General features: G+C 40.8%; 1 protein-coding gene across 3 annotated transcripts in view; it reads right to left on the bottom strand.

The window, feature by feature from the left end:
* The window catches only part of Dgk (diacyl glycerol kinase 1), a 127,038-nt gene that overhangs the window by 65,415 nt on the left and 47,592 nt on the right, over positions 1-14,031 (bottom strand). For 2 of the 3 annotated variants that reach the window (XM_076801646.1, XM_076801648.1), the window contains exon 2: positions 3,676-3,805. In XM_076801646.1, coding sequence (XP_076657761.1) covers positions 3,676-3,739 — 64 coding nt within the window. In that variant the 5' untranslated portion in view covers positions 3,740-3,805. Of the gene's footprint in view, positions 1-3,675; positions 3,806-7,325; positions 7,421-14,031 lie in introns of those variants that run through there. The other variant, XM_076801647.1, reaches the window with a different exon arrangement.

Raw genomic sequence — 14,031 nt, 5'->3', positions numbered from 1 at the left:
CTGTAACCTTATCTTAAACGTTTTTGTTTCTGCTTTAATTGCACTGATAGAGAAACCCGATTGAAAAATTCTCCATCTTGCGAAATCTTTCCTTTTCATTCTATCGTCTTCTTCGAATTTTTATATACAGTAGATACAGTTTTTACCCTTTCTAATTTCCTTCAATAAATACTACAAAGATTATATGACATAATTTAATAGACTGTAGAAATATTATTATGATGGAAATATTATGAAAAATCGGGTTTATTAAATAATAAAAATTGAAATTCGGTTAAGAAACAAATAACAATATAAATACCAAGTAAATAATATTCGTAATATAGAAAAGTAGTATCTATTTATTGAATTGCACATTTCGATTGCACTTGGAACATGTTTCTCGTCGAGACAAAGAGCTAATGTTTAACAGTTAACGGTGCAGAAGTTGACACATTGTTCGCCGGTTTTCACCTCGAATTTCCCGCAGTCTGTCGTTTTAACGATTTCAATGAATACTATGGGGGATAGAGTGGTTCCTGAGAATATCAAGGGAAAGTCGTGGAGCGTAGGCCTCATTGTTTATGGAATTATGGAAATTCGAAAGGCATCGTCCGACAGCGAGTGAAATTTATTCTGTTCGCGTCGGGACGTGTCTGGCTTCGAGATAAACTCGAAATTTTGAGGGTGTATGTATCTCTCTTATGTCAGCCGTTCGAGAACACTAATTCAACTACGGATCTAACAGCTTGCTCGCGTGGAAGACGAAATTTCGAAATGAACTCTTCCTACAAATAAATGTGTCGATCACATTCTATTGTTCCAATAAACACTCGCAAGTTGTCAGATTTGCGTTGATAAAATTGGCAGCTATTGGTGCCGTCTAGTTTTTTAATTAGGCTTCTTTTTCTACAACTGTTTCACCACTTCCCAATTCACAAGTGTTGCTTCTTATTTTCACTTTCAGTTCTCTCTCTAAATATATATTTTATTGCAATTTTCAAACCAGTTCATTAAGTTTCCGAGAATTAAAATTGTACGAATATATAAAATCTAGTCTCGTTGTAATTTGTATTAATTCCAGTTCATAGGTGAGATTTTGAACAATCAGTCGATGCATTTCATTTTACTTTCAACACAAAAATTTAATATCCTGATAAAAATCGTACCAGACAATTCGATCACATTTTACATCGGACCGATGAAACCCAAAAATCTCGTTCGTCGTAAAAGCACATCGGGAAAAATCTCGAAAATGATTTCGCGACAATTTGACCGGGATGCAGCGTTAATTTATCATTCTTCCTGGCAATTTTTGGCTCGGTGCAGCGATTTTCGGCCGGAAGCGTAAATTTCCGCGCGTGAACGCTAATCACGCGGCCCGTCAGAGTCCCCGCGATCCATCATCGTAGTTCGTCAATCGTCCCGAAAATAGTCTTTATCCGAAAATATCCCGGCCGTTAAGTGCATTGTGACGTCGGGACGCCGGTTGATTAGGCCGATGGTCTCCTATTATTAGCCAATTCCGCGGAGCTGTTTCCTCTGGAAACAACTGAATCCCAGATGTCCGATCGATCCAGGGAGTCGGAGTAAGTCACTCCCCTCGTGTTCCTCCTTACAGTCGGATCTCCGGCAATAAACCGACCGAGCCATCACCTTCTCTTTTTTATCCTTCGTTTCTTGTCCCGGATCCGTTTGAGAACAGCCCGCTACGACGAACGAGCCAATATCGCCCCCGATATCGCTCTAATTATCGCCTCGAACGACATCACGAGCTGTCGACTCCCGCTTCTCGAGGCTCCTTCGATTTGCCGAGTATTGTTCTAAGCAAAATCGAGCTTTCTTCTCGTCTGTCGGAGGTTCGTCCAATTTTGTTTGAAAACTGTCGAGTAGTGTGCGTACTCCGTGCGATACGAGGGAGGGTTTAAGTCATCGTTTCCATCATTCTCAAGCTGTTTAAAAAATACAAACCCTTGGAGCCTACAATTTATGAATCTTTTGTAAGGTATAAGGGTTCCTCTGTGGCGAACGAATAAATTGATTTTAAACAAGTTTTAATGGACGGATGTTGTTCAAAATGAAGTATGGTGTGGTCCATGCGATACGAGGGAGGGTTTAAGTCACCACTTTCATGATTCTCAAGCTGTTTAAAAAATACAAACCCTTGAAGCCTACAATTTCTGAACATTTTATAAGATATGAGGGTTCCTTTGTGATAAACGACAGTATTGATTTCAAACAAGTTTGAATGGGCGGATGTTATTCAAAATGAAGTATGGTGTGGTCCATGCTAAATGGGGGAGGGTTTAAGTCATCACTTTCACGATTCTCAAGCGGTGTAAAAAATACAAACCCTTGAAGCCTACAATTTCTGAACATTTTATAAGATATGAGGGTTCCTTTGTGATGAACGAAAGAATTGATTTCAAACAAGTTTGAATGGGCGGATGTTGTTCAAAATGAAGTATGGTGTGGCCCATGCGATACGAGGGAGGGTTTAAGTCACCACTTTCATGATTCTCAAGCTGTTTAAAAAATATAAACCCTTGAAGCCTACAATTTCTGAACATTTCATAAGATATGAGGGTTCCTTTGTGATAAACGAAAGAATTGATTTCAAACAAGTTTGAATGAACGGATGTTGTTCAAAATATAGTATGTTGTAGTCCATGCGATACGAGGGAGGGTTTAAGTCATCACTTTCATGATTCTCAAGCTGTTTAAAAAATATAAACCCTTGAAGCCTACAATTTCTGAACATTTCATAAGATATGAGGGTTCCTTTGTGATAAACGACAGTATTGATTTCAAACAAGTTTGAATGGACGGATGTTGTTCAAAATGACGTATGTTGTGGTCCACGCGATACGAGGGAGGGTTTAAGTCATCACTTTCATGATTCTCAAGCTGTTTAAGTAATACAAACCTTTGAAGCCTACAATTTGTTCATAAGGTATGAAGTACGAAGGTTCCTTTGTGATGGCCAAATAAATTGATTTCAAACATGTTCGAATGGATGAAACTTGCCTAAAATGAAGTATGACGTTCTCTATGCGAAATTGAGGGGAGTTTAAGTCATCGTTTTAGTCGTTCTCCATTTGTTTATAAAACACAGAGCATTTAATCTTATCATTTTCGCCTACCGTTTGGGATATAAAGATTTCTTTACCACAAAAATCGATTTCATTCAGGTGGGCGTGTATGAATTTTGTTGAAACTGAGTTATGCCGTAGGGGATGCAAAACTAAGGGATGTTTAAGTCATAGTTTCACCCGTTTTAACATATTTACGAAACACGGGGAATACAAGCTGGCAATGTTCGCCTACCTTTAAAGACATGGAGCTTTTTACTGGTGAAATCGATTCTACCCAAACGCGAGTTTTACTTAAACTGAACCGCGATACGATAAGCGATCATTTTCCCGAACGGCGAATAATAAATTACTAATTAAATTCAGATTTACCCAAGAGTTCGTGCACAAGAATTTCGTTTCAGAATTTGATAGAAGTTGAATGAAGCCGTAATTGCAACTCGGTCTATCTTTCCATCGATCAGTCGCCGAGATAAATACCGTCGGTTATTTCTCTCGGAGAACGTGGAGTGTACACAGAGCTTTCGAAGCTTTCTCGATCCTCTCGCGACCGAGAGTTTGACCGACAGGGTAGAGAGGGCCTGTTGTTACACTTTTTACTTACAAGCTGCCAAGTCCTGGAGCTGTTGAAATTCCGCCGGCGAGAGCTTGTCCCAGTGAAAGGCCATCGCTTACTTCTGCTCTCGATCTCCCACAGGACGGACGCCCGCACGCTGAATGCTCAAGATCGTCACCTGTGGACAGGATGACGACGCAGGATTAGGAAACGCTTTTCCGGTCCCGTTGTCCTGGGACACGATCGCGAACCCATCTAATCTCACACGAATTTTCCATGAAAATTCTTACCCACCACCTTACACAGTCTCATATCCCTTAAACATTTTTTCATTGAACCTTCTGCAACCAAAAGTTACGAGGATACTTGTTATATCACTTACAATTACAAAACTTCCTTAATTTTCATTACTTTTTATGGGACTTCCGTCGACTTATTCTGATTAAAATGACACCAAACACGATATAATTCGGACTGTACTCAGTGGTTTAATTAAGTGTCGACGCGGTCACGAGAGAACAGTAGCCCTACACGATCTATGTCACAGCGCGGACCCGAGAATTGGGCTTAGATCAAGACTTTACATGCGAAATACGTATACGTATAAACTAGGTTAATTCATAAGGTACGATAAAAATCAAATGTTCGAAATTGTAGTTGGCCCGCAAGCGAACAACGGACGCGAACAATGCCTGGGGACGACGCGCACGCAGGGGCGTAGCAACTGGGCGGCTCGCACGAGAATTTCGGGGGACAAAGGCATCGGATCGCATGGCGCACGGCCGTTCCAGAAACAAAAGCTTCTCCGATCCGAGTAAACAAAAAGGAGGCGAGTCTGTTTCAACCGAGACTCCCTCGGCGCGATATTCTGGCAGGATATTGTTAGCTTGGTCTCTGCGCAGATTGCCGGCCTTCGTCGCGGAAAAAGAGAAATCGTCGGCCCCAGGGGCTCGCATTTCGCTAAATCATTCATCGGGCGGAAATGGCGACGAATACGGGAACGATTCGCCGTGCTTGCTAAATAATTGTTTGTTATTTGTGCGATCCGATGAAAATTACGACTCCGTGCAGACGCGGCGTACACTGAATTGATCGTGCATCGAATTTGTTGAAAGCCGGCGCGCAGCGACTTCGTTCGCGAAAAACACACCGAAATATGAAAAACATGTTTTTGACTTGGAATGCAATAAAGGAGGGTTGCTAATGACAATGTAATTTCGTTGTTGTTCGGCCGGTAATCGAAACGTTGTTGTTTCAGCTTCCTTTGTGCTGCGCTTTCAGGAGGATATGTAACGTGTTAGCAGGGTTTAACGAGCTTGTGAAATGTTGTGGACCAGTTTGCAAATGTTCGTTCGGTTGAAACGATAAAAAAATATTCAAAATTCAAGCTTTTCCAGCGAATCTGTAGGGGACGTTCTTAAAAACAGAACACTAATATGCTTAATGGAAAAATATCTGTTTATTGTACTAAAACAGTTGCTACACTATTGAAGTTGTAACTAATTGATCGGTAAAAGTCATACCGGAAGAAGATCTTGGGACAGTTCCCGAAATTGAAGATCGAGTAAATCCAGACTTTAGAAATTGTTTAATTCCTGCACCAGAGGACAGCAACATATAAAAATATGTAGAACCTCGACAAGTACAATTCTACTTCGACTACCACTTCGATTGCAGTTTAAAATTTTAAATTATTATCGCAATCAATCAGCGGTGATTTCTAACGAGCTCTCCTACGCTTTTGATAAATGCAAAAAGGGTCATGAAAAAACGATTCACGATTCAAAAAAGAAAGTTTCAGAGTCTCAGAAAGGGTGGCAAGTTCTCGAATGGAAGTTCGCAGCTTCCTCAAGTTCCGGTTCCCATGAAGTTTACGGGAAAATGTAATTTGTGGGGGGAGGGGGACAAAGCCAAAGGAAGAATTTCGCAGGAGAGAACGGCGCCGATGTAAATTGTTACGGAAGATGTTTTTCACATTCCTGGGAACGTTGCACAGTTCGTGGATTTTGCGCGTGATTTTGCAAATATAAAGAAGGGATGCAACTTTTGTGTAAACTTTCTTTCATGGGGGAAAGAGTGAGAAAGAGAGAGGGAGGGAGATCCTACGTTTTTTTCAAGGGGCGATTTCATCCCCTAAAACTGTATTACGGCGTGAGCAAAAAAAAACGGGTCTGTATTAGATACGAGCTACTTTGCATGCGCGCGAAGTTCCGCAATTTTCTGAATTTCCCTAACTCTCCCTCGGAGTTTCAAAGTGCATGAAGATATTCGATGCTGATAAAATAAAAGATAATAATACGCAACAATGAAGTGTTTCGGTTAATTGGAAGCTTTTATTCTAGAAACAACACGGAGAGGAATTTAATTTTGTTTGAAATTTAAGGAAAATTATTTTCTGATAATTTCCAAGTCTTTCATCCGAGCATTTAAATAAACAAATGTTATTATACTCAAATGAATTTACTTAAACTCGGTCAAATACCTGAATCTACTGTCTACCAATCTTTCATAGACAAGAAAAATTGTATTTTTATCGATAAAATTTTGTTTTTGGAAGGATTCGTTCAAAACAACAACCAGAATAAACGGGAGGATGTACAAGAAATAAAGGATGAACTGCGTTATTTGATATCTAAATAATGAAACAATCAAGAGCAAAATCGGTTCCACGTGCAAGCAAACTGACGCAGGATTGTTTCAGAATGTAACTGAATGAGACAATACGTACTTCTAGTCTTCCTGTTCCAAACATATATTGTTTAATTAATGTGAAAGTCTGAGTTGCATTATGCAGCGAGCAGGAACCGGTGTTAGAGACGAGCTACTGCACGCGCACATAAAGTTTCACAATTTTCTGAATTTCCCTAACTTCTCTCGCGAGTTTCGAAGTGCAATATAGGAGGATGTTCGAAGCCGAAGTCACGGATTCCATGGAGCTACCGAAAAACGTTCTCTCTCTCTCTCTCTCTCTCTCTCTATCGATCTGTCTCCCTTTCGTTGCATTCGAATTTACGTGTTTCGGGGTATGCATTCTATCGGTGCCACCTAATCTGTACACAAAGCGACGCCGATAATAAGCTTTAATCGACGAAAGCGGTGGCACGCGGTCGTTTTAATTCTAATGAACGATCATACGTGATCTCGCGATAGAGAGCCGCTCTATCCGATGACAATTTACTGGATATTGCGTAACCCGCCGCTGGAAATGCAACGCTTGCACGAGGGTTTCGATCTATCGGCAACAATGCAACAGAGTTTACGAATTCGCTGAATATTTCGCTCGAGCCCAACAATCAAGCTATAATTCACGGTTTAATGTTTCGCCGAATTATTATGTCGATGTATTATCCTGTCGATGTATTAACTTAATAACTCTCGATAACGTCACGACCCAGCAGTCAAAAGTTCATTCTCGAACCGGGATATTTCGATGATTAGTGAAATGCTCGTTTGGCTTCGTTTTCACTGGATTATCTAACGTAATTTCTTCGCTACGATTCGAAGAATTTTCAAGCTTGTATACTTTCTGATTAGGCTTGAAAAGATTAGGGCGTTCAGCTGGTGTTTCAAATGATTTCAAACGACTACAATTGTTGGCCCACGAATAAAATTGTTATCGCCGTCTATTAAAAAACTCTGAAATACTCTTCAGAGATTATTAGTCAGCCATTACTAAGAGAAATGTTGAAGTATTACACCTTACACAGGAAATCCAGGAAACAAAGATACTTCTGTCGCACAAAACGAAAGTACGCACAGAAAAATTAATTTCTTGCACTCGGTTAATCCTCACGCAGTCAGACTAACGAACCATCGATTCGCTTATGTGATGTATCATGCTCCGCTACAGGAAAAATCATTTTCTAAGCGGAAACACAATGGCGAACCGCGAAGACGGATGGAAGACCGCAAAGATTGCAACCATAGGAGGATGATTCTCATGAATTAGATAGCGGATCACGGTTCATAGTGTTTTCACTAGAGCGTACACCTCTCGGCCTTCAGTTCATATTAAATATTTTATATCGAAGTGTTTCTAAACTATGCACACCAATTTATTGTACAAGCCAGTACCGATGTATTCCAACGCTGTAACCGCCAAGAATAGTTTTATTATCCGAACATTAATAACACTCAAAACAAAAAACAAAAAATATTTGCATCGATTGCAAGACACAGGAGCGAAATAAAAATGTCTTTCTTCCTTTAATGATTCTATTAAGCTGAAACCAATTCGCTGGTGCCCTTAAACCTTTTTAACACTAGGTTTACGGAGTATTAAAATTTAGTATTTTACATTACTTTATAAAAATAAGAAGAACGTGTCTATCCAAGTTTTCAGCCATTTTTTAAATAATATATACCTAAGGAAAGAAGTTTGTTGAGTAATTCCACGTAGATAGATCTTCACAATCTCAATAATCGTAAATTAAAAATATTAAAACCCGTCATTTTGACGGGTCCCGTAAACCTAGTGTTAATACTGCTTGAAATTGTGCACATCCATTTTTCTCATAAACGCATAAAATCCGCAGCCTAGTGATAAGTCACATGGTGGTTCGGATAACCGATGTTCTAGCATACTCGTGATACCAGAAATCTGTAACGGGCGGCGAGGGTGGTCGTTTCAACCCTTCTGGCTAGTGCCAGCGCTAATGAAGGTACCGATATACCGGGTGTCGTGATAAATGTCCGCCATAAATCCCATCAAACTTGGGGAAAAGTTCGGGACGGGTTCATTATCCGCGCGTACGTCGGCGAACAACGGTGGATATCTTTATCGCGGGACGGTTATCGATAAGCCTGAACCGGGGGAGCCGCACAACACGTTAATTATATTGCACGGCAATTAATTACGGCCGACGTAATCGTACCGGCCGTGGCGCGGCGCGGCGCAACGCGGCGCGGCTCGGCTCAGCGTCGTTCGGCGTCACGACGCTGAAAATCGAGAACTCTGGCGGAGGAACGGGCGCGCATCTGCACACGGTAATCCGAAGTTGCGACGATATCGTTTTAATCCGGACGCGTTCGCAGTTGATGTCGCGAACAATTTCGTGGATGAAGTAATTAGAAACTCCGCTCTAATCCCGGACAGTCCGCCAGGAAGCGAACGCACACACACACGCACACACACACACAACCAGCTCAGCGGGAAACTCCGAAAAAGTTCAATTCTCCTTCGCCGGAAAATTATCGCGTTCTGCGCCAGAGAACATTTATAAACGGACGTTATAAATACGCTTTTATCAAATTCTCCTTTTTATCGACCGTCACGGGAAACCCAGAAGCACGGAGAAATTTATTTCGCCGACTGGACAGTTCGCGAGGACGAAACCAAAATGGTAAGCACTAAATTGTCCACTTATTTCCGTTTTCCTACGTGTGACAAATATAAATGTTACCGGCGATTATTTCATAGTTTTCTTGAAGCTGGGCACTTCCTAATCGGTTTCTTGATAAAAATAACAATTTCAATCGCGGATCGATAAATTACAGAGCAGTCTAATAGTTTCCTGTTTGAGATTATTGTAACACTAGGTTTACGGAGCATTAAAATCGAGTATTTTACATTACTTTATAAAAATAAGAAGAACGTGTCTATCCAAGTTTTCAGCCAGTTTTTAAATAATGTATACCTAAGGAAAGAAGTTTGTTGTGTAATTCCACGTAGATGGATCTTCACGATCTCAATAATTGTAAATTAAAAATATTAGAACCCGTCATTTTGACGGGTCCCGTAAACCTAGTGTTAAAAGATTTCTGAGCTGCTTTTTGTATGACGCAGTTGCTAAACGCGACTTTAATTTAATTGGGAACTGTATGTAAATTTGGAACTCAGTGGGCTGTTTTTTAGAATTCTTTCCGGATGACCTTTCGCCCCAAAAAGACAATCTTACCCTGCATAATGGAGTAGAACGATAAAAGTGTTTCAAACGGTCCAGTTTCGCTGCCGGTATCGGGATCATTCCTCAAGATTATCCCCTGAAGAATTATTCGCGCCAGTGAAATACCGAAACGAATGTTTTAAAGCTTCTTTGCCGCGGTCTCGAGAGTTTCCGCATCGTTTCACGCCGAATCGACTTCATTTGCGGCACGGCGGGTTATATCATTTAAAAGGGCGAACTCGTTAAATACGTTCGCGTTAAACCGAATTTATAACTTAATCGAGTAGAGAATATAAAAATTTCAAGGAAGGGAAGAAGAAGAAGAAGAAGAGAGAGTGTGTGTGAGATTTCCAGCGTGGTCGTGATCCAGGGCTATTAAACGATTAGCATAACTGACGCGGATCGGTACACGGGATTAACATTTTCTAGTGGCGCTTAAATAGTTTACGATTCGCACAGCCGTCGATAAGATTACGTAAGACCATCCCAGCTTCCAATAGCTATTAAACTGATCGCGTTAATCGCTCGAAATTTTTTCACTTTTACTGGACCGAATATTCCAGAAGTGCTCTTCCAGTTTTTAACAACTTTTTGATTTCTTTCTTATCTTATTCTGAATCGTTTCGCGCAAAATTAATTACTCTTGATGCCCGAAATTTTGTACAAAATGAAATATAGTGCACGTGATACCAGGAAAGGTTTATAAAATATACTCTTCAATCTTGTTTAGTTTTAGACATTCTTACTTTTTTAGGAATAAATCAATTGTATTTGGATGTTAATAAATTTTGCTGAATATATGATGTAGTTAATGTGAAATTAGGGGTAGGTTAAGTCATTTTTCCGACTTCGAGTTTGTTTATAAAATACAGACCTCCGAAACTGACGACTCTTGCTCGTCTCGCATAAAGCAGAGAGTTGTGTAAGAATGGTAGGTAAATCATTTTTATACAAAGACCGAAGCAAGGATTTTGTTGAAAGTGACCTATGACGTAGTTCACGTAAAACAAGTTGGGGTTTAAGTCATCATTTTGCCGTTCTCGAAATTGTTCAGAAAATACAGAACGTTACAATTCTTGCTAGTATATACAGAAAGCATTTGAATTCCTTTACGAATAACGGAAGATCGAGTTTACTGCAACGCGAGTGCTCGAATGTCTTTCGAAGTGCGCCACGATGTAGTGCGAAATGTTTCTCTACCTTCGCGAAACATACGGTGCACTACAGCAAGAATATTTCTCAGACTTTTAAAACACAGCCACTCAACCGAAGCAAGCAAATATCAATTTACCTGCACATTTGTCTAGTCGGAGATCTCGCAGCAAAGTCGACGGTCTAAAATGGCAACAATCTTTCCGGGGTTGCTAACAATTTCCCCGGAGCCGTGCTCTGTCACCCTCGGTTCAGTATCAAACACCGGCAACCCTGAACCGTTCGCCGTTCCGTCGATTAACGCGAAAATCTCCAACGGCGCGTGTCTGCCAGATAAGCCTAAAGAAACTTGCCGTGGTAAAACGATGGCAACAGAGGGAAGATAAAGAGAACGAGAGCGAGAGAAAGGGAGTGTGTGAAAGAAAGAAAGAGAGAGAGAGAGAGAGAGAAGAGCGTTCGTTCATAACAGAGGCGCCGTTAATTCCCGTCAGAGAATCGGGCCAATCGGGGTGTAACGATATAATTCGATCGGGTGGGCACGAGCAGCCGTTGTCTGTCGCTCGGAGCCGACTAATGCAATCGCTCCGCAGTCTCGTCCTCGATAGCTCGTGTCGCTTTAACGAGCTCTCCCAGCCTCGAATAACGAAACTTCCATGGGGATTTCGGTTGAGGATGTAACCCGTGCCGTCCTACTGCTAATAACGCGGCATCGGTGTCGCGTTTGGTGTCGCTTGACAGCGGGTTCGATCGCTACGGGACCCTACGTCGATCCTCAACGTGTTACACCCCTCTCTGTACACCGGGATTGCGTAATCTTTATTACGGACAACGAAATTTTTCCATCGAACCTCCCCCTTGTGGCCGACCGACAACGAACCGACAGCTTTCTCGAATCTACACGGTGCACCATTTAACCCTGGTCACACCACTTTGCTGAAAATGAAGTGGGGCGCAGTTAACGTGAAATTAGGGGTAGTTTATGTCATCATTTTTGCCACTTCGAATTTGTTTTCGAAATACGAACCATTAAATCTTACAATTCTCCAACAACTGATATGAAATCTGTACGAATAATGAATAAATCGTTTTCACAAACACGAATGCAGGGATTTTTAAATAAATATCAACGATCATATAGTTTACACAAAATTAGGAGGGGTTTATGTCATCATTTTTGCCGCTTCGAATTTTATTTCAAAATACACGCCATTAAATCTTACAATTCTCCAGTAACTGATATAAAATCTGTACGTAAATGAATAAATCGTTTTTGCAAACACCAATGCAGGGATCTCAATGAAAATCAACGATCGTATAGTTTACACAAAATTAGGAGGGGTTTATGTCATAATTTTTGCCGCTTCGAATTTGTTTTCAAAATACACGCCATTAAATCGTACAATTCTCCAGTAACTGATATAAAATCTGTACGAATAATGAATAAATCCTTTTCACAAACACGAATGCAGGGATTTTTTAAATAAATATCAACGATCATATAGTTTACACAAATTAGGAGAGGTTTAAGTCATCATTTTGCCGGTTTTCGAATTTTTTACAAGAAACGGACTGTGGAATGTTAGCATTGTCTATTTACAAAAAGTATTTCGATTTCTTTAGGAATAGACGACTTTATTCGAACGCGAATGATTGGATTTTCTGCGCAGCATTCGACGGGATTGATTTAAATGGTACACCATGTGTATGTATAAGAGCTTCGGGGAGCCCTTGGTTCGATTAGTTTTGCCAATTAAACTGTCCGACTGATCGACGAATTCCACTCTTTCTCGGTAGTCCGGTTTCATTATCGTTACGCAAGCCTCTGTTATTACTGCAAGGAGGGATCGAAGAATATCGGCGAGTCCATCCCGCTTCCAATTAATGGATACTCTCGCCTGTGTAATGGCTAGACTTAGGGCTCGTTCGGAACTTGTTAGAATCATGCTTGATATCGCTTTGCCCGGAGTTTGATCGCTTCGAAAGTTCTGCTGAAATCGCCGGCGAGCATATTTTGCTATAGGTGTCGCCGCGGGATCGCTTCTCGTTCCTTGATGTCTTTCGACGTCTCATCACCGTCTCTGGTAACCCTAATCGCCGCGGATACGAAATCCAAAGGGGATATTCGCGACTCCTTACGATCAAAGTTAATGGGTCGTTAAATCCTGGATGAAAAGAGACTAACTCTCTCGTACTCTCCTCGATAATTGTTAGACGAAAGACTCGGGTGGGTCAACATTCGGTTATTTTCGTTTTTATTTGAAGTCTATTCGATGATAGGCGCGCCTTACAAATTTTGTTGACAGGATGACATAATCTATTTTCGGACCCAGCGAAACTGTAGCGTTGACAGTATTAAGGCGCATGTACGAGCACGAAAATATGTTTGTCCACCGGAGTGTTTATTCTGTTCCGTTTTACTATGTCTCTGGACCGGCGAAAAGCGGCGCGACGCGCGTGAAAAATAGAAACGGCGGGACGCGGCGCGGCGGTTCTCGGCGAGACTTATAATTCTTGTCGCTTAACGACCGCAGCGAATTAGTGACGGGGCCAGAAGCGAAATTTGAAAAGCGTCCGCAGTAATGAACACACGGTCATGACGCCGGTCTCGTTCCCCCGGGGGAACTGCGTGACCAATTTACTTGACGGTTCGTTGGAACAGCACTCAAATGTATTAACTAAACTCCGAAGAATCCATTACTTCCTGCTGGCCTTTTATTACGGTCGCCGCAAAACAAACGGCTTGAATTATCCATTAACACGCCAGCACCACAAATTAACCCTTCAACCTCTAAATCAGCAAGATTTTTCCACTGGAGAAACATTTTTCTGTTGTTTCTCATATATTTCCAATACGTTACGATTTCATCTTTCGGTAATGTTCATGAATTATTTTACTTCATTTCGATTTAAAGAAACTCGAATCATCCATTTACTGCAAGACACAAATGACCAATATGATTAGACTTCTATAACAACAATGAATAGACCAGACACAAAACTGAAAAGGCATTAGAACAGTTCGAGGACATTGTTATATTATTTTCGGCTTTTTAAGATTATTAAAAGAGGAACTACTTTTTCATAACCTTCAGGTTCTTACAATTAATTTGGACAATTTTTATTTTGCATAGAGATACCGCAGTCGAATTATGGATTTACTACAAGTCATTTGGACGTTGGTAATCGACAGTGAAATAATTAATTTCAGTCATACAGTCACATACATGTGTATTAAAAATTTGCCAATTCAAAATTCAATGCTTCTTTCATTTCGATGCGAGGTAGACTGATTTTTCGTGATTGTTAGACTGCGGATTTTGATGTAAAATAAAAATTGTCTGTCACAAGATACAGAAGCTACAAAGCA

Source organism: Halictus rubicundus, chromosome 16, assembly GCF_050948215.1.
Source record: "Halictus rubicundus isolate RS-2024b chromosome 16, iyHalRubi1_principal, whole genome shotgun sequence".
NCBI classification, from domain to species: Eukaryota; Metazoa; Arthropoda; class Insecta; order Hymenoptera; family Halictidae; genus Halictus; species Halictus rubicundus.
This window is presented reverse-complemented; position numbering and strand designations above follow the sequence as displayed.